General features: G+C 40.7%; 1 protein-coding gene across 12 annotated transcripts in view; it reads right to left on the bottom strand.

Annotated features, from left to right (window-relative positions):
* PDE5A (phosphodiesterase 5A) overlaps positions 1–26,887 on the bottom strand; it is a 196,353-nt gene that overhangs the window by 106,116 nt on the left and 63,350 nt on the right. For all 12 annotated transcript variants that reach the window (XM_072625349.1, XM_072625339.1, XM_072625338.1 and 9 more), the window contains 4 exons: positions 22,100–22,171; positions 20,500–20,589; positions 12,406–12,543; positions 8,645–8,712 (listed from right to left, as the gene is read on the bottom strand). In XM_072625349.1, coding sequence (XP_072481450.1) covers positions 8,645–8,712; positions 12,406–12,543; positions 20,500–20,589; positions 22,100–22,171 — 368 coding nt within the window. The remainder of the gene's footprint in view (positions 1–8,644; positions 8,713–12,405; positions 12,544–20,499; positions 20,590–22,099; positions 22,172–26,887) is intronic.

Raw genomic sequence — 26,887 nt, 5'->3', positions numbered from 1 at the left:
GGTCTAGTACTCTAACTACTGAGCCACCTAGCGATGATGGTGGTAGAGCAGTAGTAGTCGTGGTAGTGTCCATGAGATGCAAGAAGAATTCAGACTCCCCACTGAGACCAGGAAGTTGAGAAGTATGAGAGAAAGTAAATTAGCCTTGGAAAAGTGAACTGGGACATGGTGTCCTGCAAGGATGCAGCGAGAGCCAGAAAATGGAAGGAGTCAGAAAGGGAGAGACCTGAAATGCAAAGAAGCTGGTTAATTCCAGACCAAGTGTCAGAGGGCGCAATCAACGAGGCACAGAAATCGTTCCGTGGAGACGTGGGGTTGAGGTGGATGGGAATGAGGGAATGGATAGTAGGCTTTGTTCTTCAACTGGGGGCTCTGTGTCACTTTAGTGAGGAGAGCTGGATGGGATGGGAGTATCTGAAGTATTAAGGAAGGAGTTCAGGCAGAGGATAAGTGAATGGAAGGAGGACCAAGGATGAACAGAAATGATTAGATGGTTTAGGGTCTCCCCTGGGCCCAAGATCTGGAGCTTTCAGTTTCAGTCCTCAAAATGTTCCAAACTTGTAATGGGTGGTGTTCCTGTATCTCAGGATATCCAGAAGTTTGGCCTCACAGAGCAATTTGAGCAAAGCCTAGTAGGATTAAATTCTGGGACACAGACTGCGAAGGTTTGAAGGAGGGGAGAAGAATGGAAGGAAATGAGCATAGGCAAACTTTTGTAGAAGTCTGGCTGATAAATGAAAGATAACTATGGGATGATAAAAGTTTGAGGGGATGGTAGGGTCTAGTGAGGGATTTTTCATGGACGGAGGAAACTTGGCATATTTTAAGGCAGTGGATAAAGAACCAGTAGAGATTAGATTAGATTAGAAAGAAGGAGATGTTCAAAGGAAAAACATACTGGAAATGCCAAGAGATAATGGGATCAAGGGCACAGGCAGAGGGGCCTGACCTTGGTAAGAAGAGCCACCTCACTCTCAGAGACAGAAGGAACAGAGGGGAGAGCAGATTATGATAACAAGGTGATATGAGATGGAGAAAGGGTGAAAGAAGCATAAAATATGACCCCACATCCTGAGCTGATAGGGTGGGGGAGGTGGAGATATGGGAGCTCTGACCAGAGAAGAGGTGAGGAAATGCTCCTGGAAAGTGGAGTAAAGGATCAATTGGGGAAGCAAAAAAGGATCGTCTTAGTTACAGTAATTATCCAGCCAGGAATTTGAACCCAATTTTTTTGTTTTGATTTTATACAAATGAGTTTTAAATTCCAGTCCTAGGACTAAAAAGTAGACACCTTTTTCCTTGGCCCAGTGAAGGATGGTCAAGTTCTTCATTTATCTAGTCAGTTTCTTTTACACTTATATAAATCTGTTGTGACAGAACCAACCAATGAAATGATATGATGCTTTGGGTTCGCCCGCCGTGAAGAAGCAATGACTTCATTTCTTTTGCTAATGCCACAACTGCCAACCCAGGGAGATTTGGCAATGGCCAATGGCATTACGGGGAAAAGCACGTGTGACCTATTAAAATATGGAAGAAGTGGTAGCTGCTGAGATTGCCACCATCATTATGATGGTTTCTTACGAGATTTGACTTTGGGTTCTTTTGATAGTGGCCCCCACATACATATCTCATTTCCTATTCTTTGCAAGGCCATTTCCCATGCCAGGAACGCACCCCTCTTCACCGGCTCCTTTTGAAAGTCCTAGTTTCCTTCAAAACACTACTCAGGTGCCTCTCCTATTTAAAATTACTTCATAAATACTTATCTCTCCAGATGTTATCCCTTAATCTCCCCCGACCCCACATTGAGTATAAGTCCTTTAAGGAAATAGTTTTTAATTTTCTTTCTATCGCCAGTGCTTTGCACACAGTAGGCACTTAATAAGTGTCTATGGCTGTGAACTGAACTTTTTCCAAGATGAATCTTTGCCAGCAGAGGGCACTGTTACACAGAGCCTCGTGGTCTTTCTACAGTCACTCTAAGACCCAGTGCCTGGTCCTGCATGCCAGTGCCAACACAAGGCACTAACACACAAAACGTGACTGTCAGACGCTGGAAGCGCAGCATTTCTTCAAGCATTCCGTGTTTCCAAACAGCCACATGTATGGCTTGCTTTTTTGGTCTAGTGTTAAAGTTAGCCTAACATAATCGACTGCTAAGAACCATGTTCAAGGTCTGAGCTAGGTACTGGGAGAATACAAAATTTAGATCCCATGTGACCACACACATGGTGCTTGGACCCCCAGCAGGGGCAGGAGACCTACTACCTTATGGCCACATGTGGCCTTCTAGATCCTCAGGTGGAGCCCTTTGACTGAATACAAACTTCAGAACAAAAGATTTTACAAAATTTTACAAAAGATTTACAAAAAAACTGTAAGCAGTAGGAGGCACCAACCTCTAAACTAGAGAGGAAATATCTTCATGCCCACCTCTCATCCCTAGAACCTGTTATTCTTTAATATTAACTGGATAGAATGGTTCAGGTTCCTCCAAGGGATACTCTGTGAGATATATTCACAATAACCAGTTCAGATGCTGCCATAAGCCCCTCCCTGTGCAGGAACTCATATCCAAGAACTCACAATATTCATTTCTCTTATCAACTACCACACCTGATATCCAAAGAAGGGGTTTTCTACCCACTTCAGCCTTGGAGAGGATGATTTTCCCTTGGTGGTCTTCTAGCCCTCTCCAAGGATTAGCCCAGACTTCAAAAGACGCGCTATTCCTGACACATGAAGGGTCTGGCCTATGAATTTATAACTATAGGGAACTGCTAGTGTTATAATCTCCCTCCTTTAACTTTCTCTAATTTAGTCAGAGAGTGCCCAGGACACTGACAGGTCGGGTGACCTCCTCCAGGTCTGTGTTAAAGGTGGAACTTGAACTCAGTTCTTTCTGGCTTCAAGTCCAATGCTCTATCCATGGTGCTGAACCAGATGGTCACAAAATATAAGGGATCTGAAAGAGGAGCTCAGAAGAATCATGACGCACCTGGGGCTAGTTTTGCAGCTGTGTGCTTGGCCAACAGACCAAAGACCAGTTACAAAGCAGCTGGTGGGGAGGTACAGGAGGTCAGGAAGAACCCCCAAATGGGAGGCATCCGTGGGAGACTTAGTCGTGTGAATCTGAGCAAACCCTTTGTCTGGGTCACTGCTGCCCCATTTATACAGTGAGAATAGCAACATTTATAACTGCCTGCTTCACAGGACTGTTGTTTAATTCAGAGGTGACATGGAAAATACCTTGGGAAATTGCATGTTTCTCTATAAACCTCAACTATTATTATTTCCAAAAATACTGGCTAATCCAAATATGCTTAATTTAGAGACTCTCTACTCCCTTAGCAGATACTTTACTGTTTGGATTAATAAGAAAACAAAAATACCATAGGTTTACAAAACACTTTATATGATGATCTCACACTACCAACCCCTTTTTGTGTACAAGGAAAATGAGGCTGAGGAAAGTTAAATGATTAGACCAGGGACACGTAGCTGGTAAGTGGCTAAGGGAGGATCTGAACCCAGGTCTTCATAACTCTCAAGTTTAGAACTCGAGCCTCTAATTCACACTGCTTATCTAATGAGGTCTTTAATGTATATATTGACTTTGGTTTGGATACTGAACAGCTGTCTTCTTAGATGTTTTGAGAGAGGGAAAAGAAATTCACTTTATGAAGTTTACTACAAAAATCACCGTGCAAAATACCTAGTAGGTGCTTCCTCAGAGATCACAGATTAATTTCAAATCTTGAGGCATAAAGTAGCCTGTGACATTTTGGGCTTTGTTTCTCATCTCATCCTGTATTGGTGGTACAGGGACTGATCTTCTATTAGTTTATGAAGGATAGAGAGCTCCCATTCAATGATGATTACCACCTGATTGCATCTTTCTGGGTCTCTAGTGGATGCGAAGTATTTGCACTTGGCAGTAATATATCGGATGGCTTCTATTGATGCAATGTATAACCTACAACTTCATCCAATAAGCCAACGTTCTTTAAAGGTAATCTTTCTGTAACTTCTGAGGGCAATAACCAGACCTTGAATTATCATCATAAACTCCTCTGTTTTTACAAATAGATTTTAATGACTCAACCTTTGACATAACCTTGTTGCCATATTGTTGGCCAGGTCCTTGCGGGTCATCTCTAGGCAGACAATTCCCATGTTTATTTATCCATCCCCAATCTCTCTTCTGAGAACTAGTCATGTATGACCAGCTGTCTTTTTGGAAGGCATTCAACTTGATATTCCTTAGACATTTCAATCTCAACATATCCATAATGATATTATGATAATTATGCATTATGCTAATGAATTCATTACTCCTTGTTTAGTCATTCTTCCTCAACACCATCCTCCTCCAAGTTACACTGGTCTACAACTTTGATTCTCACCATACCCCATACCCAACTTGTTACAAAATCTTTTTTCTACCTTCTTCCTTCACAAAAATCTTTTTTAGGTGTCTGCAACTCCCCACTCTTATAGCCTAGTTCAGGCCCCATCACCTCTTACCTGAACTACTTCAATACAACCTTCTAAATGGTCTTCCTAATGCATATCTTGCCATACTCCAACTCATCCTCCACTCAGATGTGAAGGTGATTTTTTTCAATGGTTAATTCTAGACCCGTCTACTCAAAGAGCTTCAGGGATTCTAAGGTCAAATGGAAACTTCTCTGGCATTTAAAATTCTCTGAAACCCAGTCCATTCTTGTCTTTCCAGTCTTTTTAGACTTTCTTCCCTTCAATCCACTCAGTGATCCAGCCAAAATGGCTAACTTGTTAATCCTCATGACACTCTCTCCCACCTTTGTGCCTTTGCACTGTCTGCCCCTCATGCCTGGCATGCTATGTTCTCCCTTCTGCTTTTTAGTTTCTTTGACTTTCTTCAAGATTTGGCTCAAATCACACTTTTTGCAGAAGCCCTTTCCTGGTCTTCCTCACTGCTGGTTCCTATCCTGCAGAGATTATCTTTCATCTGTTCTGTATATGTTTCATTTGCTCCTAGTTACTTACATGTTATCTCCCCAATTAGAAAGTATTTTCTTTGACAGAAGGGGCTGGGTTTTTTGTTTTGTTTTTGGTCATTTCTGTATCTTTGATGTTTAGCTCAGTGCCTGTTTGATTGACTAGACACCTACAGAGCCATTGCTGTCCATTTCATCATGGAAAATATATGTATTAAGACTTATGCTACATAAAGGTTAATCGTTCTAAATGTGTTGCTCCCATGAAGCTTTGGCTTTAGGGTGTCAGTCAGTCAATCTCTTACATTCTTGGATTCCTCCATGATAGGCTTATGATCAGTGATTCTCGAATGGAGAAGACCAAGGTTTCTGTAGGTATCCCTTTCATCCATTGGTTCAAATTGACCTTCAAAGCCTTTAATTTCTATGTTTTATTGGTCTGCATTTAGAATTTCACAATTAAGGAATCCAAATCATATTGTGATATTAAAATGTAAGCAGTGGAGGCTAGATGTGAACTTGAGACCTGACTCCCAAGTCCACGCCTTTTCCTCTGTGCCCCTGATTGCCTTATCTCTATGCAGATAATACGTACATTTATAAATCCAACCCAGTCTTCCTCCCAAGAGAGAAAACTTCCATCAGATAAAATAACTCGTTCAATATGCTCTTCGGAGGAACCCTATAATTGGTATCATTCATATACATAATGAATATGATATTTTGACATGACTCCTCAGACTTGAAAGGCATACTCAGTTCTATTCAAGATGAAAAGTAATGGATTTTGTGACAGGCATAATCACAGCAGGTTTCATTGTTCTTCACCTCAATGTGCTGGCAATATATTTTTAAACAGAAAAAGCAGTATAGTTCACATGGGCACCAAATACTCTCATGTCCTCACTGTACTTGGATCTATTGCACACATTTGCAGTATCTGACTGAGGCATGAGTGGGGAACGGAGTCAAAGGTTGTATGGTAAAGGTGGTATACCTGTGACAGAACTTTGCGGAGGCTTGGTCAGTAATCATTGAATGACAATAATTGGCTTTTTATACGCCTAGGACTTTGGGGTACACTTTTTTCTCCTCAACCAATAGAATTTTTTTTGTGTTTATAGATTTTTCTTTTGAACAATACAAACTAAGAATGCTTCGTAATTAAACACACAAACACATAATTGGAGCAATACAAGCCTGGACTTGGAGGGGTCCCTGGTGTCCTAATCTTTTGGTAATAAAGATATGGTGCCTTCTGTTAAGAAGGATAAACTCAGGTTTGCTGGCAAAATGTTTGCTGGTAATTACTTCTGTGAAGAGCTAGAACGAGTAATTACAGATTTTCTCCACATTTGCTGCTTTCCAGTTTTTCAGAGAAGAGCTTCAGTTCTCCTTACCATCCCCCCACATCATTCATTATATTAATGGGGCACAGGGCTTGCTATTTGACATCTGACCCAACTTGTTCTTTGTTGTACTTATTTTAAATTATTATCCTCTTATTCTTATCTTTTTCAAGAAAAGATCCTGGGAAAAGTAGCTTTCCTCTCTTTTCTTTAATATTTAATATAAGACTATTGCAAGGTACATAAAACAATTTTTGCAGTTGAATAAATGCATTCAGATGTAAGCTCATTCAATTTGGAAATACATCCAAAGGGCCACCAAACCATACATACACTTTGACCTAGCAATACAAGTACTAGTTCTATATCCAAAGAGAGTTAAAAAAATGGAAAAGGACCTATTTGCACAAAAATATTTATAGCAGCTCTTTTCTGGTGGCAAAGAACTGGAAATTGAAGGAATGCTCATCAATTGGAGAACAGTTGAACAAATTGTGCTATGTGATTGTGATGGAATGTTATTGTGCTATAAGAAATGATGATCAGGATGCTCTCAGAAAAACTTGGAAAGACTTTCAGAAGCTGATGAAAAATGACATGCACTGTGTACAAAGTAACAGCAGTATTGTAAGATGATCAGCTGTGAATGATTTAGTTATTCCCAGCAATACAGTGATCCAAGACAACTCTGAAGGACTTATGATGAAAAATGCTATCCATCCCCAGAGAAAGAACTGATGGTGTCTGCATACAGATAGAAGTAGATTTTTTTAACTTAATTTTTCTTGAATCTTTTGTCTATGTTTTCTTTCACACCATGACTAATATGAAGATATGTTTTCCATGACTGTGAACATATAATCTATATCAGATTGCTTGCCTTCTCATTGAGGGGTTTGGGAAGGGAGGGAAAGAATTTGGAACTCAAAGTTTTAAAAATGAATGTTAAAAATTGTACATGTAATTGGGGAAAAATAAAATACTAAAAAAATGTAAGCTCATCTTCTGTAGGCTCATGAAAAGCATCCTTGGTACAATGAGAATAGCAGACAGGGTCATGGGAATGTCTACATGTTTTGCCTAAAAAACCTAAAGAGCTTTTGATTTCTTCTCCTTGGTCTTGTGGAGCTATCTTTTAATGCCTTTTGATTCATGTTGGTAGGAGGTTATGAGCATTTGGAGTAGTGACATCTGATTAAGACATTTTCATGAACTAATGATGTGTCTGTGGTCCTGTTATTCTGTCCAGTCTATGATAATTGAGTTGTCTGACAAGTCTAGGATATTGTGTTGTCTGTATTTGAGGGAAGACATCTTCTGTCAACCCATGAACATTATATGACCAGGTCACGATGTGCTGGTATTTGGTAGCTTCTAAATTTTGATAGCATTTGGGTGGCATGTGTCATCCTGGGCAAATCACTTGATCCTATTTGCCTCGGTTTCCTCATCAATAAAATGAGTTGAATAAGGAAATGGCAAATCTCTCCAGTACCTCTGCCAAGAAAAGCTCAGATGGGGTCATGAAGAATCAGACCGAAAACAACTGAACAACAACCACAAATTTTTATAATCAATCAACAAGCATTTATCAAATACTTACTACGTACCAGACATTGTGCTGAGTGCTAGGGATCTGGGAATGAATTATATTCTAATGGGGGAGCCTGCAGTGGGGTGTTGCACAGTTGCTACAATTTCCTCACATAATTAGCATTAACCATCAAGTTGAAGCTCATTCAGGGTTAACCATCCTACAATTTCCAGTGATAATGACTTGGTTCCAAATTCCTATTGTAAGCCCCTCCATTTCCACAAAGAAATCCACATGACTCAGTCATCCCTCCCACTCTTTTTCAGTATTCTTCTGTGCCTATGATCTGGTATTCATCAGTTTAATATTTTACATGCAATATCTCATTTAAGCCTAATGATAACCCTATGAGATAGAGTAAATATTATGATTATGTCCATTTTATAGATGAGGAAACAGAAGTTCAAGAATGGAGAGTGATTTGCCTAGGGTCAAACCACTTCTATATGTCTGGGGTGGAATCCAAACCCAGATTTTCCTGCTTCTAAGCTCATCGGGAATTCTATGCTGCCTCTTCGATCTTTTGGTTCCCCAGCCTTACACTACAATGGGCCCGAAAACAGTGATTTGAAAGAATCCAGTCTGGGACAAAAAGAGAAAAGCAGAGTACTTTTTGTAGAGATAGTCCTGAAAATCAAATTGTTCACATAATAAACAAACGCCATTCTTAGCCAGTACTTTTGCACGTGATCAAAAGAAACTTAGATTTTTTTTACCTTGTTACAGCATCTGCTGATTTTTCCAAATCCTCACACTCCATGTGAAACACCCTAGAAAACGAATCCTGCAAACACAACAAGGACATCATGGATGGTGTGGTGTATCCTCTACTATGATGAAAACCAAATTGGTAAAGCATGAGTCACTTCTGCCTTAGTCTATCACAAGGCAATTAGTGAACTTTCCTCTCTTTTCAGGCTAATTTCACTGGGCCATCCCTGATTTACTTCCCATTTACCTCTGACTGTTGAAGGGTGGAATTCATATGGACAACACTGGCCAAAAGGCAGTCTAGAGATTCTGAAATTTTTACCATTATTATCCAATCCCTTTCTCTTTAAACCCCAATTCCAGCATTGATTAGTCTCCCCTGCTTTGCTATAGTAATCGAAGTTTTTGTTGTCTCTCCGGGCATCCAATAGCTGCTTTTTTTTTTTTTTTGATGATCTCCTCCTAATCTTGTTGTTCATGTTGACCTGCATTTCTTTGTCACTTCAGAAATGGAAAATTGTTCCAACTCTAATTTCATGGTTGATCATGACACTAGGGCTCACGCTTCAAAATCAAGCAAAAATGAAGCAAGACATAAAAACACATGATGGAGAGAACAGTCTAATGGTGTCTCCCCAAGAGAACTGAGACAAGAGCATGCTACCATGACAGGGATCAATTGCAGAGGTAGGGAACATTCTCCATCAGTGAGTCAAGGAATCACTAAGGTAAACTAACATGATACTGAAATATTCTAGAAGTGTGAGCCCAAGCATGCTAGGCATGGATATGAAGGAAAGGGTCACTCATTAAAGGTTGGCCACAGGCCATGAGTGGATTCTGATGGATGCTTTGGGAGCATACAACGCTGTAATCATCCCTCATTCAGGCACACAAAGAGTTTCAAAACAGATGGAAAATAGAAAATGGTTTTATCAGAAGAGTGGCATGGCCAAGTTCTCTTGTATAATCCCATCGGATGAACATGAGTTTTATTCCACCAATAACAATTCTTTTACCTCCAGCACAGGGATAGGGGACAAGACTATCCTTGATATTCCAGTGACCTGATTTCACTGGTATCAGGGAATTCCTGGATGAGGAAAGTCCCTCAACCAATGCAGATTGACATCTCTGCAAGTTCATGTCCTAGAAAGCTACCTTGATGACCGAAAGGTTCAAAGATTTTCTCAGTGTCATACAGGCAGCATGTGTCAAGGCGTGTGAGCTTGAAGCCAGGGCTTCCTAACAGCAAGGCCAGCTCTCTGCTCACCAGGCAACACTGCCTCTTACAAAGTGAACTCAAACTTGGTATGATGATTCTGAGGTAGAGTGATACTTTTTTCTTTCTTCCTTCATTTAATTTCATGGTAATACCCTTCTGAATCATCAAAGAAAATGGGAAATTTACACTAAATGCAGTTTAAGAATGACTTTTATTATACTCTAATCATAGAAATAATCCCCATATATATAATCCTCAATTTACAAAAATTCCCAGTTGCCAAATGGCAGGTGAAGGTAATTAGAGATGGCCACTCCCTATCTCCCCCCCCCCCACCATCTTGCCCCTCTACTGTGGAAAATCCCCAGAGGTGTTAGAGAGCCTGTTCAGAAACAGGACAAGGGAACAAAATGTGAGGAACTGGAACAGACTCTGAAAGCAGAGGCCCATGCAGGGATCTGAGATTTGGAGCTAGAAGGGACCTTGGAGGTCATTGAGTCCAAATTCTTAATTTTACATATTAAGAAACAGGGAGGGTGCTGGGGATGGAAGCTCAATTCCATGTGGACAGTCTCGGGCGGGTAAAGGTGGGAACTTCTAAATCTTAGAGTTCTCACGAGACCCCCCAGGAAACGACTGGGAATCGAGGTGAACCGAGCTATCTCGTGTATTTCCGCCTCTTCCCGTGAGAAACGTGATGGGAGAGAGCTCTCCCCGCCCTCGAGATTGTCCCAGATCTGGGCACACTATTGTTATCTAACAGCACGGTATTCAGATGCAAACTATGTGGCTGGAGAGCTTAAGTAGGATCAGGAAAGCCTGAAAGCTCTTGGGCGGAGGGGCACGGAGAGGACAGGACAGAAGGCTCCGCTTTTCCTCCTCTTTCTTCTCTCCCCTCCCCCTCTCTCCCCACTTACACTTCTACTTCCAATCTCTTATTGTAAGATCTTTGCCTCCTTGGGAGATCTTTCTCTCTCCCTCCTAAGGAAGAATTCCCCTGCACTTGTAACTAGACCCTGAAATAAAGCTCAACCCTTGTTCGACTCTGGAACGTCCTTTCTCTCATACGAGCATCCGGTTTGGCCAGCCGAAGACCACCGATAGAGGTAAGGGAAGACTCGGGTAGCCCTCAGGCCTCTAGGCCTGGCAGGAGGGGAAGTGACTTAAGTCATTCAGCTAGTAAGTATTTGAGGCTGGATTTGAGTTTAGGTATGCCTGACTCCAGGAAGCTGGTAGTGTGGTGGTAAAAGCAATGGGCTGGAATCAGGAGGATGAATATTCCTAAATTCAAATCTGGCCTTAGACATTCACTGTGTGACTTTGGACAGGTCACTTAACCCTGTTCCCTCAGATTCCTCATCTGTCAGATAAGCTGGAGAAGGAAATGGCAAACCACTCCAGTATCTTTGCCAAGAAAATCCCAAATGTGTTCAATGAAGAGTCAGACATGACTGAACAACAGTGACAACTTTCTGATTCTAGGTTCACTCCCTTCTCCATCCTTCTTCTACAATGTGAAGCACTGCACATCTGTGGTTTAATATGACAGACCCAAATATCTTGCCCCCCAAAAACCTGAAACTTTTCTTCAGCCTGTAACATAACTCTAGGCCATGAATAACTGTTACATTAGCATTAACAAAGATGGTGGGAAGATGCCCCAAACCACCTTTCGCCATCTGGAAATTTTGCTTAGTATTCAAGAGAGGGATAGGAAACTCTTCTTTCTTCTTCTTTCCTAACTATACCACATACTAATCAAATAGGCTTTTATCCATTCGTCTGGTAATCAAATCACCATTAGCATTGTTTCTATGGGAAAATGTTTATTTAGTTCCAAACAACTGATTTACAAGATAACTAAGATCCTTAGCTAATTTTTGTTGTTTTATTTTTTGGCACAGAGCTTGCTCATGATGTTTGAAGGTTCTCTCTCTCTCTCTGTCTCTCTCTCTCTGTCTCCCTCTCTGTCTCTCTCTCTGTCTCTCTCTCCCTGTCTCTCTTTCTCTCTCTCTCCCCTGCCTGTGTCTCTCCCTTTTCCCTTGTCACTCTCTCTCCTTCTTTTTGGATCTTCTTTTCTCTCTCCATCTCTCCTTCTCTCTCCTTCCTCTTTCTCTCTCTCATCTCCTCACTCTCTCTGCCTCTCTCTCTTTTCCTTCTCTCTTTCTCTCTCTTTTCCTTCTCCTCCCACCCCAGAGTCTACATTAAAGGCTCTACATTTACTTACCAAGATTTGTGTTGATCCTTTGTTTTTGAAGAAGACCATGACATCAGAGAAATAATGACATGACTTGCACTTGACTTTGTTTTGAGTGAGGGAGGGCTGTGCAAGGTCACCAACCTCACTTTCTCCTCCTGAGCCATCTGGGTCCAGTGACCAGACATTCATCAAGATGACTTATCAAGATAGTCATGCCGTGAATTCCACTCCAGCTCACCATGCCACTGCCATATGGATTCCACATTAGGGTGTATTACAAGGGGGTGACTTGGGTGGAGAAGGTAGGGAGGAAGAACAAAGAAGTCAGCATTGGAACTCACCGAGCAATCTTCATCCACTATAAAGATGGTGCATTTCTGCACCTGCATGAAGGTGATGATGGTAGCTGCAATCTTCTTTAGAATCACTTCCAAGGACTGCTGCTCTTCAAAGATCAAGCTTGCAAGGTCCAGCAGCACCTGGGGAGAGATCAGGCATAGCACTGGGATCAGAGGTTGACCACAACACCCCACAGGTAGGCATGAGCACTGCATCCTGTGCTGAGGATGACCATATGGTTCCCTCAGAGCCTTCAACAAGAGCCATGTCAGCAACTGCTGTAGAGATTTTTGAAGGGGGTAGGGGAAGGCATAAGACTGTGGAGAAATAGCATGGTACAGTGGATAAAGAGTTGCTCCAGGGCTGGGAAGATCTGAACTCATGTCCTGTCTCTGATACACACTGACTGTGTGACCCTAGACAAGTCACTTAACCTGTTTGTGCTCAGGGTAAATCCTTCAGGTGATAAGTTGCAGAGAAGATACTGAGCTGCATTGGTAGAACTCTCCTGGGAGCTCCCAATACCAGTGAAATCACAGGTTTGGTCTTGATCCCTATCCCCAAAAGACAATGCCAGTAGTATGTGTGCCAACCAGTAGAGACCCTGTTGGATATTCAGAAATGTGGGGAATCATCATCCACTGCCAGTAAATGTAGTGAAGCAAGAAGTCAGTTAAATAGCATTTATTAAGGGCTTACGATGGGTCAAGCATAGTACTTCAAGCCAGAAAACCTTGCTTGGCATTCCAATTATAAGTAGCATGGCTATGGACAAGATCTTTCCCTTCTCTGGGCCTCAGTTTCCCCTGTTGGGGAATGAGAGGCTTGTATTAGGTGATGCTAAAGGGCTTTTTAGCTCTATAGTCTATAACTTTATTGGGGATTGCTCACCAGCCAATGACTTTCAAAGGATCCTTTTATGTTTTCTTTCCCAAATCAAGAATCCAGTTAATATAAACCTAATTGTGATAGGTCAAGAGAGTTCAAAGTTGCTAGACATAAAAGGACAAGCAAAGCCAAAGAAGTAATTCATTTCTTTCAAGGTAACTCAATAAGGACATGCTCAAGATCTTTACTTAGGAATATTAAGAGAGACAAGATAGGAAACAACAAAATGTTTCTAGAATCCATATTCCTGCATTAAGTCGACAAATGTTTGATGAGCCCTTCCTCTGCACAGGACAGGACAAAGAAGGATTAGACAAAACCCCTACTTTCATGGAGCACTTCCAGTCTGTTAGGGTAGAGAAAATATACATACATACATACATGCATGCATGCATATGTATAGCTGCAAACTGAGACAGAAAACAAAAGTAGATCAGGGTTAAGTCTAAATTAGAGCTCCCTAGGAATGTGGAGGAGGAAGCACTTATTTCCAGGTGGAAGTCAAAGAAAGGTGTTTAACAATCACCTTTCTCCTAAAAGGTTTCTCATAAAACAAAGACATTCATCTGAAATACACAAAGGCAGAAGCAATTATCTTTCAAACATTCCCTTTTTAAAAACATTGTACACAGTGACAGCAACACTGTACAGTGATCAGTGATGATTGAATTAGCTCTCCTCAGCAATACAATGATCCAAGACAAGTCCAAGACTATCCATATCCAGAGAAAGAACTATGGAGTATGAATGCAGATTGAAGCATAGTATTTTTATTTTTTTTTTGTTTTTTTCTTTCTGGTGGTTTTTCCATTTTGTTCTGACTCTTCTTTCACAACATGACTAATGTGGAAATATGGTTAGCATGACTGTACACACATAAGCTATATAAAATTGCTTGCTAACTTGGAGAAAGGGTGGGGAAGGTAGGGAGGGAGAAAAATTTGGAATTCAAAATCTTACAAAAATGAATGTGGAAAATTATCTTTACATGTAATCAGAAAAAATACTACTAAGTATAAAAAAGAGTGCTTATGATTCTAGGTCAGGGTAGGTAACTTCAGTGACATGGATTCATTGTTGGGGTTTTGTAATGGTAAAGAGCAACACCTATCCCCATGTCCACATGCTGGGCAATGCCTGTCCATCTCATTCCCTGGGGCTTGCCAATGCTCTGGAGTCCTGTCTTTAGGTCTTCTTCTATTCTGCGGGAAACATTGTGACGCTCATGGTGTGCATCTTTTACTCCCTTACTCTCGCCATTAGCAGTCCACCTCCTTTTCCAAACGCATATTTCATTTATAGCATTTTTTACATTAGGTCATCACTGGGGAGATACTATAAGCTGCTTATACCTCTCCTTTGCCCATTGAGTCATTTACAACTTTGAAGACCATGATTTTTCAAAGTCTATAGTCAGACAACATCACTAGGAAGACACTGGTATTAAAAATGGGAATTTTGTTTCAGGAATCAGTTTGGGATTATTGAAAGCATTGAGGTATTTCCTAAATACAATTCAGCCTAATCCCTTTTCCTGTTTGATTCTGGGTGAAAGTACCAATCCTGACTTCATGCACTCTTACACTAATCAATGTAGATTGGCCATCTAACTGCCATTGACAATATGCAGCATCCATGTGGTTTTTCTGGTATGGGTAGTTAGGCTAATCTCTTTGGAATAATTCCAGATCTCATCATGGAAGACTTAAAATGTTCTGGAACTTCATGAAATTAACAACATGCCATATGCCTGCAGAAGCCTCTCCAAGACCTCTCCATTTGAGGAATCCCTTTGTATTCTGTATAGAACATCCTACAGGACAGTGGCCAATCTCTTGCTGAGCATATATCTCATTTTCTTTTTCAATTGACTTTAATAATCAAAAAGTAGTTGAATAAAGTTTTCTCTGTAGTTGAATTTAAAATAAAATTTTTTATCATCTTACAATATGCATTAGAGACATCTTGTCAGGGGAAATACTTCAAGACTATGATTTACTCTACAGAGCTTACCATTTTTTTGGTAATAAAACAGTACTCATACTAGGATATTTCTTCTATCAGGCCACAACTTCCTGTCTTTCCTCTCTCTCCCTTTGTCTCGTTCTTCTAAGACTTAGTCGCCAGGAGCTCCAGTCATTCCCTTCTTCTTTGCTTTCCTAGGACATTGCCTCTGCTCTTATCTGATTTTCCTTCCTTCCAAGTCTTGATCCAATAGTGAATGAGTTCAATGTTATACTGTCCTCAACCTTTGAGTCTATTGGCCTATCAGAAGATATTTTTGTTATTAAATCATTTCAGTTGTGTCTGACTTTTCATGACCCCATTTGGGATTTTCTTGGCAAAGATACTGGAGTGGTTGGTCATTTATTTCTCTAGCCCTTAGAGATAAGGAACTGAGGCAAACAGGGTCACATAGCTAGTGAATGTCTGAGGCCAGATTGGAACTCATGAAGATAAGTCTTCCGATTTTAAGCCCAGTGCTCTATCCACTGTATCACCTAGCTTCCCATCAGAAGATTACAGGGTCATAGGTTTAGAGCTAGAAGAAATTGGAAAAGCTATGTCCATCAATCAACACCCCCCTTCCCCTCTTGGCTACCATTCCCCTATATGTGTTGTTTTCCCCTATTAGCATATAAGTTCTATGAAAGCAAAAATTATCTTGATTGCTTGTATTTGTATCTGCAGGGCTTAGCACAGTACTTAGTACATGCTAAGCTTTAAATCTGTCCATCTATCCATCCATCCATTTATCTATCCATTCATCCAACCATCCATCCATCCACCAACCCATTCATTCATTCATCCATTGAACTCAGTGTATTATGTATTACTGGCTATGTCCCTTCTTCTTAGAGAGCTTCTCCTCCCTTGGTTTTCATGACAGTGTTTTATGGTTTTCCTCCTGTCTATTTAGTCATTCTTCCTTGGTCTCCTTTGCAGAATCACCACCATCATCTTTAACGTTCAGTCATTTCCTCAATATGTTGCCTCTACTCTGGATATTGTCCTCATTACTCTGCCCTTGAATCCCCTGGGCTCTGACTGGTGAGAATCAGACCTCATGGAACTTCCTGGCTATCTCCTCACCATGCCAGTTTTACTTCAGCCAGCCCTTTCATTCCCCAACTCACAATGGAAGTACTCTGCCATTGTGTTGAAAGGATGGTTAGATGAATTTTGGCCGTATCTTGCTTATAACCAGTGCTCCATAGTATTTCCCATCCACAGCACAGCACTATATGAGCTTCTCCCTCTTTCCATCTTCCCTTTATGTATTGTCTTTCTCCTTTGAGAGCACAGTCTATCTTGCTTGCTTACATTTGTATGTTTAGAGTTTAGCACAGTACCCGGCACATAAGAAATACTTCATGTACCTACCCACAAAGGGTGGATATCTTCCCAATGGTCTGTCTGGATCCGTTTCTCTTCTTTCTCTAAAATATCTACAAACTCATCACCTCCCGTGGGTTTAATTACCAACTCTGTGTGGAAGAATCTAATGTCTGGATCATCAGCCTTAGTCTCTTTTGAGCTTGAGACTCACATCAGCAACTGTCTTTGGATATTTCAAACTGGATGTCTTATAGAAGTTCCACATAGATGTCCAAAATAGAACTCATTATCTTTTCTGCAAAACCTATCTTCTACACTTCCCTATTTTTGCTCTGTCACTATGCTTCTAGTTATTCAGGTTCAAAATCCAGAAGCCAAGACTTGATGCTCCCTCATTCCTCACATCAAATCAGCTGTCATGTGGTCAATAGTGCCTCCATGACATATTTTGCATCTATCTTCTTTCCAGATGCCAAAAGCATTTCATCATCTCTTCTTGCCTGGAGACAATGCCTCCTAATGGGCCTCCCTGCCTCTATAACACATCTGCCGCCCACTTGGTATTCTCAGTATAACTTTTTAAAAATGGATTTTTATTGTTATCTTATTACAGCATCTGCATATTCCTTCTATTCTCCCTCCTTCCAACTGAGTCATCGTTTATAATAAAGAATAAAAAAAACAGAAAGAAAAAATAAAAACTTCAAAACTAAAAGATTGAGCAAGTCTGATATTCTATGCAGTGCTCCTGGAGTCATCCACTTCTGCAAAGGAGTAGAGGGAGTTGTCCCATCTCCCATTTCTGATTGTTTTCACGTGGCTTTCCTTTTGGTTTCCATTGCTGCAGTCACACTTGCTTTCATGGCTCTGCTGACTTTAGTCTGATACTCCTAAAGTACAGATCTGATCAAAGGTTTCTCCTTCTCCAGACTCTCCAAGGGCTTCTTTTCCCTCTTCTACTCATGGGGGGAAATGGACAAATGTCTCAAATGAATCACCCTGCCTCGTAAAAGACGGCTGTTCAGAACCACTAGAGGAGAGCATCATTGTTCTCTGGCTTCCTTCTAGTTCTTTAATTTGGCAAATCATTTCAGATATACTGGCTCACTTGATCCTCACAGCAACGGTAGGAGGTAAGGGCCACAGAAATTCCAATCTCTATTTCACAGATAAAGAAAGTGAGATCTAGGGCGATAAAGTGACTGACTCAGGGTCACACAGCTAGTAAGTGCCAGAGGTGGAATTTGAATTCATATCATCTGTACTCCAGGTCTGGCTCTATTTGCTAGGCCATGAATACAAATTTGCTAGGCTGTGAATACAAAAATCCTTTATTTGTTCCCAACACTAAATGTGTTGTATAGCAACCTATAAAATTTTATGGGTTTATAGACATTTATAAAATTTACAAATTGATTTTCTTTCAATCGTTCTGGTTACATTAAGGATAAAACATCAATTGGGTGTTAATTGTTATTCTAGCCTAGATTCTGATTGCCTATAAATGTTCTCTCAACAGAGAAGGAGAGCTCCTGGATATTCAGGGGATCATGTATTCAATCATACTTTCGGTGGACATTTATTGTGCTCCCACGACTGTCAGGAGCTGTGCTAAGCACTGGTGAGATGAAAGATAATCCCTGTCCTCAGGGAGCTTGCAATCTAATGGGGATCAGATTGCGTAATGGATGAGGGAGGAGTTGTACCCAGAAAACCAAGAACAGTGAGATGCATGATGTACAGTCAAGAGGAGGATGCATTTTGGGTGTACGTGGTACTGCCTTCAACAGAAACATCAAAGTGGAAAAGAAACATACAAGTTCAGAAATATAAAAGTTCAAAGGAGGGATGGGTTTAGGAATGTAGAAATGCACAAAATAGGTTTCATATTTAACATTCTGCATTTGAGATGTGGAAAGGGCATTTGGCAGGAAATGACCCTTGGGGAGTGTATGATAAAGGACTGGAATTCAAGAAAGAGGGGATTACTGTATGTGGGAGCATGTGCATGGACAAGGTAATTGAAACCAAAGGAATGGATTACAAAGACCAAGGGGAAATGGAAAAGAGAGAGAGAATTATTGAGACCAAGACAGTCTTGGGGTTCCATATTATTGGGAAGGGTGGTAATTAGCATCCAGGAAAGGAAAATGAGGAGAAATCAAACTGAGAGTTCAAAGCTAGGAAAGCGGTCTGTACTGAGGGAAAAGACACAGTCAGGGAGAAGGGGGTAGGCAACAGTGTCAAAAAATCAACAAAGAGATCAAGAAGGATTAAATTTTTAAAAGGTCAATGGATTTAGTAATTAAGAGTTTATTGGTAAAGGCTTGGGAGGGTTGTGGAAAGATCGGCACACTAATGCACTGTAGGAATTGTGGGTGGGTCAACTCATTCTAGAAAGCAAAGCAACCAAAATGTCCATATTCTTTGACCTAGAGATCCCTCTGGGAAAAAATATATATATACATATAGACACACAGAAGGTCAATCATTCAACGAAAGGGCTCATCCTTCTTGATACTGTACTGGTTGCTCTAAACCACCCTCCTCTCCTCTGGATATTCTCCCTTCTCGGTTTTCACAATACTGCTTTCTTTGGTTCCTCTCCTAGCTATCCGACCATATCTTCTCAATGTCCTTTGCTAAATCATCATTTATCATGCTTCCGAACTGTGGGTGTTCTCCAAGGTTATGTCCCAGGCTTTCTTCTCTTTTCCCTCTTTGTAATTTCACTAGATGCTATTTATTCTCTGTATTTAGATGACTCACAGATCTCTAATTCTAGATATCTCTCTATCTACATCTATATCATCTATCTACATCTGTCTGTATCATATCTATCTATCTATCTATCTATCTATCTATCTATCTATCTATCTATCTATCTATCTATCTATCTATCTATCTATCTATCACCCTACTCATTCCCCTGAGTATCATTCCTACGTTACCAATGGCATATTGGGACATGCAAAGTGGATATCCTAGAGACACCTTAAACTCAACATGTCCCAAAATGAACACATTATCTTCTCCCTCCAAATCCTCCTCTCTTCCAAACTTCCCTATTTCTGTTGAAGGCATAACCCCTCCTTCTAGTTTCCTGGGGTCATAACCTTGGTATTATTCTTAACTCTTTACTCTCCTGCTCCCTTATTCCATATATTCAATAAGTTGGCAAATATTGCTGTTTCTAATTCACTACAGCTCTCCCCTCCAATCCCTTCTCTGCCTTCACATAACTATGATCTTATTTCACCCCTAATTAGCCTCCCCATCTCTTCTCTCATTATTCCAGTCCATTCTCTTCAGGCAGCTGCCAAAGTAATTTTCCATAAGCTCAGAAATGACTATGCCACTCTTCCAAACCAACTGCACCTTCTTCTCATTTCATCTAGGATCAAATATAAACTCTTCTGTTTAGTTTTAAAAGTCCTCCTCAACCTGGTTTTAGTCTAATGTTGGAAGGGTTGTGGAAAGATTGGTGCACTTCCAGCTGGGCTGGACGTTACTGGCTGTATTGTATTTTTGCAGATAGAAAGGACCTCATTGGCCATCTGGTCCAAACTCCTTATACTACAGTTGAGGAAACTGAGGGGCAGAGAGGTTAAGTGAGTGCTCCAGGGACACACAGCTAGCAAAGATCAGACACAGGATTAAAACCCACATCTTCTGGTCCCTGAGTGTGGTGATCTATCCATTACACCACACTGCTTCTCTAAAGGTAATCTCTTAAGTTCCTGTTTAATTCTCTGTCCCATGACTAGATTGAGTAGGCCATAATGCTGAATTAGTCAAAATGTCACATTCCACAACCCCAACTAAACTTCACATTCCCACAGTCTTTTAATTATACATGCTGAATTTACCTGGTTCCGTTTGTTCTCCAACAGCGAAGTCTCGTACAGCTGGGCATTGTGGAGAACAATCCCACAGAATGCCAGGTAAGCAGCAAAATCCTAGAGAGACAGAAGACAATGACAAAAGGGTACTGAAATAGCCACCAAGTTCTTTCATCATGCTTGAGTGACATAAAGTCATTAGGGATAGAGGTTGGCTTTCAATCACTTCCTGTTAGAAACACATACAAAATAAAACATTAGCCCTAGTGGAATCTAATGGTACCCTTAGGTACTTAAGGTTAAGTAGGATATCCCCATGCTCTTTTGGGCCTATGGACTTCTTTAACATAGAATCCATAGTAATATACAAAATACTTGTTTGGAGACCTAATTTGGCTTTACTAATGTCATTTGGATACCATTTTCATTATTACATCTTATGACTGAGTAAGTGAAAAGGGAGGATAGACTCATTACCAGAGCTGGTACAGGTAAAAAAAAATATATATGTATGTATATAGGTTTGAGAATGTCAGATACATGAAGAGGTAATCATGATATAATGGAGAGTTAGCTGGTCTCAAAGTCAGAAACACCTGGGTTTGAGTCCTACCTTTGACACAACTTTGTAGTATGACCCTGGTCAAGTCACTTTACTTCTGAGGATCCCCAGGCAGTGCTCTAAGCTGCAGAGAAGGTTGCTGCCCAGCATAGGAAGAAAAAGCTTCCTCCTCTAGGAGTTCCCAATATCAATGAAATCACAAATCCCTGTCTCCATCCCTGTCCACAGATAAACTATTGGATTCCATTCCATTGGATTCCAGGGAAGATTAGCTTATGTTCTGGGTTTCTTTAATCTTCTAAGAGTGACGTCATGGATAGTAGCCAACATGTGCTTTGACAAAACACCCTGTAGATCTTTGTTAGTCAAACTTTAGGGCTAGTTGGGCCATTACTAGGACTCAGAAGGGTTTTTCGTGTGTGTTCTCAGATAGGCAGAAAGGGTGTTCTGAATTGATTCTACATTTGGAGGAAATGAGCCATAAAAAAGAACTTGACTGCTGTTCTTTCCAACACTACATTCCAAGTACTAAGCCTGGATTCACACCTTGGCGCCCCAATGTCTGTGTAAAAAGTTTATAAAACAGTCTCAAAGTTGCTTCACCATTGAGGCAATTCCAAACTTTCTTCCCAGAGTCCTAAATTTGGAGTGGATCTTACAGGGATTTTTATTCAGGGGCCTAATTTCTTTTCACCAGTGATGAAAGCTAAATAACACCGTTAAAAGACCATAAGCAGTCCTTTGTGTAGCCTTAGCACTTCTGGGGGCCGCCATTTTGATAGTCTTGAAAGTGACATGTGACCTCAAATAAGGAACTTTTTGTAATCCTAATAGTGTACCAGGGCCCAAGCAATAATAACACGGATGCTGTCAATTCAGATTTTCTTATGTCCACAAACCAAAGAAAGGCAAACCATCCATCAACTTTGATCCTCCCCCCACTCTAGACCCATCAATTTCAAGTCTAGCAGTGACTCTGGCATCGCCTCCAATGAGAAGAAAACTCATCCACAAGTGGCTTGAAAACAAATATACCATCCATGTTGATACCATCCATGTTGATACCTTTTCGTCTTTTTCCGTGAATGTGCCGCCATTTTCAGATTTCTTGTTGATGGCCTGGGCCACACCAACAACCTGATGTAAGAAAAGGAAAGATATAATTGGCACTTTTCTTAGTCATCTTATCTTTCAAACTTGAGCCAGAGGAATCAGTATGAGAGCTTTACTGGGTTTTTAAAAAATAACTTTTGAATTAACTTCTTAGGGCTTTTTTTGCAACATTTAAGTTCAGAATTATTCCTTTAAATTTTGATCTTAAGCCTTGAGGTCAAGAATGCATCTCCTTTACTGTGATTAAGAATCTCTTGATTTCATAACATCAAAAGGTCTGTGTTGTCACGGGTATTGGCACTCTCATGATCAGCACATACAGCAGCCCTGTTACCTGTTACTACTACCATCTAGTCCTTTTGAGAGGCTAAAACCAACCTCTCTCCACAAGAAATCCCCCTGGAGTCAACGTCCTGGTGCTGAGTCTTTCTGGCCTCAGTTACATTTGTCCTTGGTTGTCTTGGCTAAAATGACTAATTTGGAAGGATCAGCCTAAGTTTGTGTTGGTTCATACTGCTGGCATGGTCTTCAAGAGTCTCCCTAAGGACCCTCCATAGTATGACAAGGAGACCTAAGGAGGAGATGCCAAGCAATCCAATGTTAATTGAAAGGGCTTTTCTTAACAAAGAGTCAAAAGGACAAATGCATGATTTTTCTCTTATATTAAAAATGAAATTACATAAGAGATAAAACAGACATTCCACGTTGGATTTTAAAGACAGCATTTAAAAAGGGTAAACTGTCCTTAACTGAAAATCAAGCAAAAGCTAACAGCTGGTTCTCAGTTACATTGGGGAATTCTGTCTAGACTGTAGTACAGACATTTCTTATTGTCTTTTTTAAAAAATCATTTTTATTTTTTTAAATATTTATGTTCAATCCCAAGTTATCTCCCCCTTCTCTCTCCCACTGAGAAGGCAAGAAATTTGACAGATACCACTATACATATGAAGTCAAACAAAACATCCTTAATGTCTACAGAAGGAAGGGAGGGGGACAGCCAACAGACCATCAATACTGCTGTTTCTTAGCCATATTTGAATTACTAGGATCATTATTAGCAGAGCATAAAGCACTGGATCTGGAGTCAGGAAGTTGCTTTTGTTATTGAGTTGTGTCTGACTCTTTGGGACCTCATCTGGGGTCTTCTTGACAAGGGTACTGGAGTGGTTTGCCATTTCTTTCTCCAGCCCATTTTATAGATAAAGATACTGAGGTAAATAGGGTTAAGTGGTTTGCTCAGGGTCACACAGCTAAGTGTTTGCAGCCAGATTTGAAACCAAAAGGATGAGTCTTTCTGATTCCAAGTCCAGTGCTCTATCCATTTCACCAACAAGACCTGGGTTCAAATCATGCCTCAAGTCCTTAGTACTGTGTGAACCTAGGCAAGTCACTCTCTCTCAGAACCAGTTTCCTCATCTGTGAAATGGAGGTAATAATAGCACCTACCTCCCAGAGTGAGGATCAGATGAAATAATGAGTATAAAGTGCTTTGCAAACCTGAAAGTGCTTTGGAAACAGCCATGCTTATTTTATATTACTTTTCCTCTTTGTCTTATTTCAGAAAATTATACATGGAGAATTTCACACATATCATTTCCTTTGGTCCCTATAGCAGTTAGATAGTAGCTGTATTTTCATCCCCATTATTGAGAAAGGAGAACTTTCTCAGCATATGTGGAAAGGGAAGGAAGTGAATGAGCATTTCCATATCACTTAGTGGCAGTCTTTGTGCTAAGCATTTCAGAATTATTTCATTTGATCCTCACAACAACCCTAGGAGGGCAGTGCTGTAATTACCCCCATTTTACACATGAGGAAACTGAGGCAAACAGCTTCGGCGAGCCGCCTAAGCTCCCATAGCTAACTGGTCCTCAGTAATAGGACTAGAATTCTGGTTATTTTCCTTGGCAGACATTTTCTAGCGTATGCTGAGGCATCTGATATTTGTTTTTAGGGAAAGGTACTTTTGCAAAAAATGATGTCAGTAAGTATTTCTTTCTCTCATCTTTATTTCAATCTGATTGGGCCTGCATTTGGTTGAGTTTTTGGTTTGCTTTATTGTATTTTGCTCTGAGGTAGGACAGTACAGCTAGCTTTGTACCTAAACTTTGATAAATCAAGAGAATCAGAGTCTCTCCCTCTCCCCACACAACTTCATGCCTAGTGGGCACTTCCAGTTATGGGGCTCTTGGCTTCAGATCAAGGCAAGTTGTTGAGAAGAATCATTAGGTGCCAACTATTGCTGGAACCAGGGATACAAAGAAAGGCAGTCTGGGACCTGATTGGCAAACCCACTGATCTGCTTCCCATATTGACCCCCATTGCCTCTTTTCTGTGTTCTCTGATTCCTACTGCCTCCATCTTTATGTCACTTACAACAGGGGAAAATGAGCTGCAACTTCCTCCTAAATGGACCTGAAATTTGACACTTGGAGATTGTGAAAGAGCCATATGGACACTTCTCACTAATGCACACAGGAACTCCTCTTGCCTTCTGTTATCGTTATTCAGCCATTCAGTCATGTCTGAGTCTTTGTGACTCCATGGACCATAGCATACCAGGACCTTCTATCCTTTCCTATCTCCTGAACTTCATCCAAGTTCATATTCATTGTTTCCATGACACCATCTATCCATCTTATCCTCTGCATCCCCTTTTCCTTTTGTCTTCAATCTCCCAATGTTACAGTCTTTTCCAATGAGTCCTGTCTTCTCATTATATGGTCAAAATATTTAAGCTTCAGCTTCAGTATCTGACCTTCCAGTAAACAGTCTGAATAAATTTCATTAAGTATGGGTTCATTTGATCTCCTTGCTGTCCAACAGACTGTCAAAAGTCTTCATCAGCACCATGATTTAAAAGCACAGATTCAGCAGTGCTCAACTTTCCTTAAAGGCCAGTTCTTACAGCCATACATTGTTACTGTAAAAATCTCAGCTTTGACTATACAGCTCTTTGTCAGCAAGGTGATGTCTTTGCTTTTTAGTCTGCTGTCCAGGTTTGCTATAGCTCTCCTTCTGAGGAGAAAGCGTCTTTGAATTTCATGGCTGGAGTCACTGTCTGCAGTGATCTTAGACTCAAGAGCATACAATCTGACCCTGCTTCCCTTTTTTTTCTTGTATTTGACAAGAAATGATGGGACCAGTTGCCAACATCTTCATTTTTTTATGTTAAGCTTCAAGCCAACTTTTACACTCTCCTCTTTCACCCTCATTAAGAAGTTTTTAACTCTTTTTCACTTTCTTGCCATCAGAATGGTGTCATCTGCACAACTGAGACTGTTGATATTTCTACCGGCATCCTTAATTCTGGTTTTGCAGTTGTCTAGAGTGGCATTTTGCATGATCTACTCTGCAAGTAAGTTAATAAATAAAGGGCCAATATATAGCCTTGCCATCTCCTTTTCCAATCTTAAACCAATCAGTTGCTCCATGTTCAGTTCTAACTTATGCTTCTTGACCCACATACATGTTTCTCAGAAGACAAGTAAGATGGTTTGGTACCCCCATCTCTTTGAGGACTCCCCAAGTTTTGCTGTGATCCACACAGTCAAAGGCTTTAGTGTAGTAAATGAAGCAGAAGTAGATATTTTTCTGGAACTCCCTTGCTTTCTCCATAATCCAATGAACATCGATAATTTGGTCTCTAGTTCCTCTGTCTCTTCTGATAATTCTTGGTTCACGTATTGCTGAAGCCTGGTTTGCAGAATCTTAGGTATAACCTTGCTGGAGTGTGAAATGAGCACAATTGTTCGGTAATTTGAACATTCCTTGGCATTGTTCTTCTTTACGGCTGGGATGTAAAATGATCTTTTCCAAACCAGTGACCACTGTTGGGGTTTCCAAATTTGTGGGCATACTGAGTGCAGCACTTTAACAGCATCATCTTTTAGGATTCTAAATGGCTCAGCTGGAGTTCCACCACCTCCACTAGACTATGGTTAGCAATGGTTTTGAAGGCCCCCGTGACTTCATTCTCTAGGACGTCTGGCTCTAGATCAGTAACCAACCATCATGGTTATTGGTGATGTTAAGATTTTTCTTGTATAGTTCTAATGTGTGTTCTTTGCATCTCTTCTTAATCTCTCCTACTTCTATTTCTTTCTTTCTAACCCAGTGCTATTCTTGTCCACATTTTCCCCTAAGTCCTCTATAAGACGGATGGCTCCCTAATACTAAGGTGTGCTTGGGTTGTTATTGGATCATCCATGGGCAAAGTGGAAACACCACACTGGTTGCTGATTCTGTCCAATGGGGCACAAAATAACCCAGAGACTAGGAGAACCAGGTTACTGTGCCATTATCTGTTCATCATTTCCTATCATTCCATCTCTTCCTATACCCTACCCTTCCTTACACCTATTATTCAAACTCACGATGACTTCCTATCCCTTTGCCTTGATATTTTTGCAGACTACCCCTACTACCACTGGGCTATGCTCTCTAGGTTCAGTCCCTCTCTGTGTGTCCTACAAGCTTCTGTTCTAAACACTCCTCTCTCTCTCATCTTCAGTTTTCATAATTTTACCAGTGATTTCCAGATCTATCTATCTCCAGTCTTCGCCTGAGCTTCAGTCCCAAATTGCCAACTGCCTATAGGACAGTTCAAATTGGATGTCGTATAGCCATCTCAAACTCAACATGTGCAAAACAGAACTTATTATCATCTACCCCAAATGTCTTCCACCACTGAAGCCAATCTCTTCAGAACTTACCTATTACCATCAAGGGCATCAC

The sequence above is a fragment of the Notamacropus eugenii genome, chromosome 7 (genome assembly GCF_028372415.1).
Source record: "Notamacropus eugenii isolate mMacEug1 chromosome 7, mMacEug1.pri_v2, whole genome shotgun sequence".
Classification (NCBI taxonomy): Eukaryota; Metazoa; Chordata; class Mammalia; order Diprotodontia; family Macropodidae; genus Notamacropus; species Notamacropus eugenii.
This window is presented reverse-complemented; position numbering and strand designations above follow the sequence as displayed.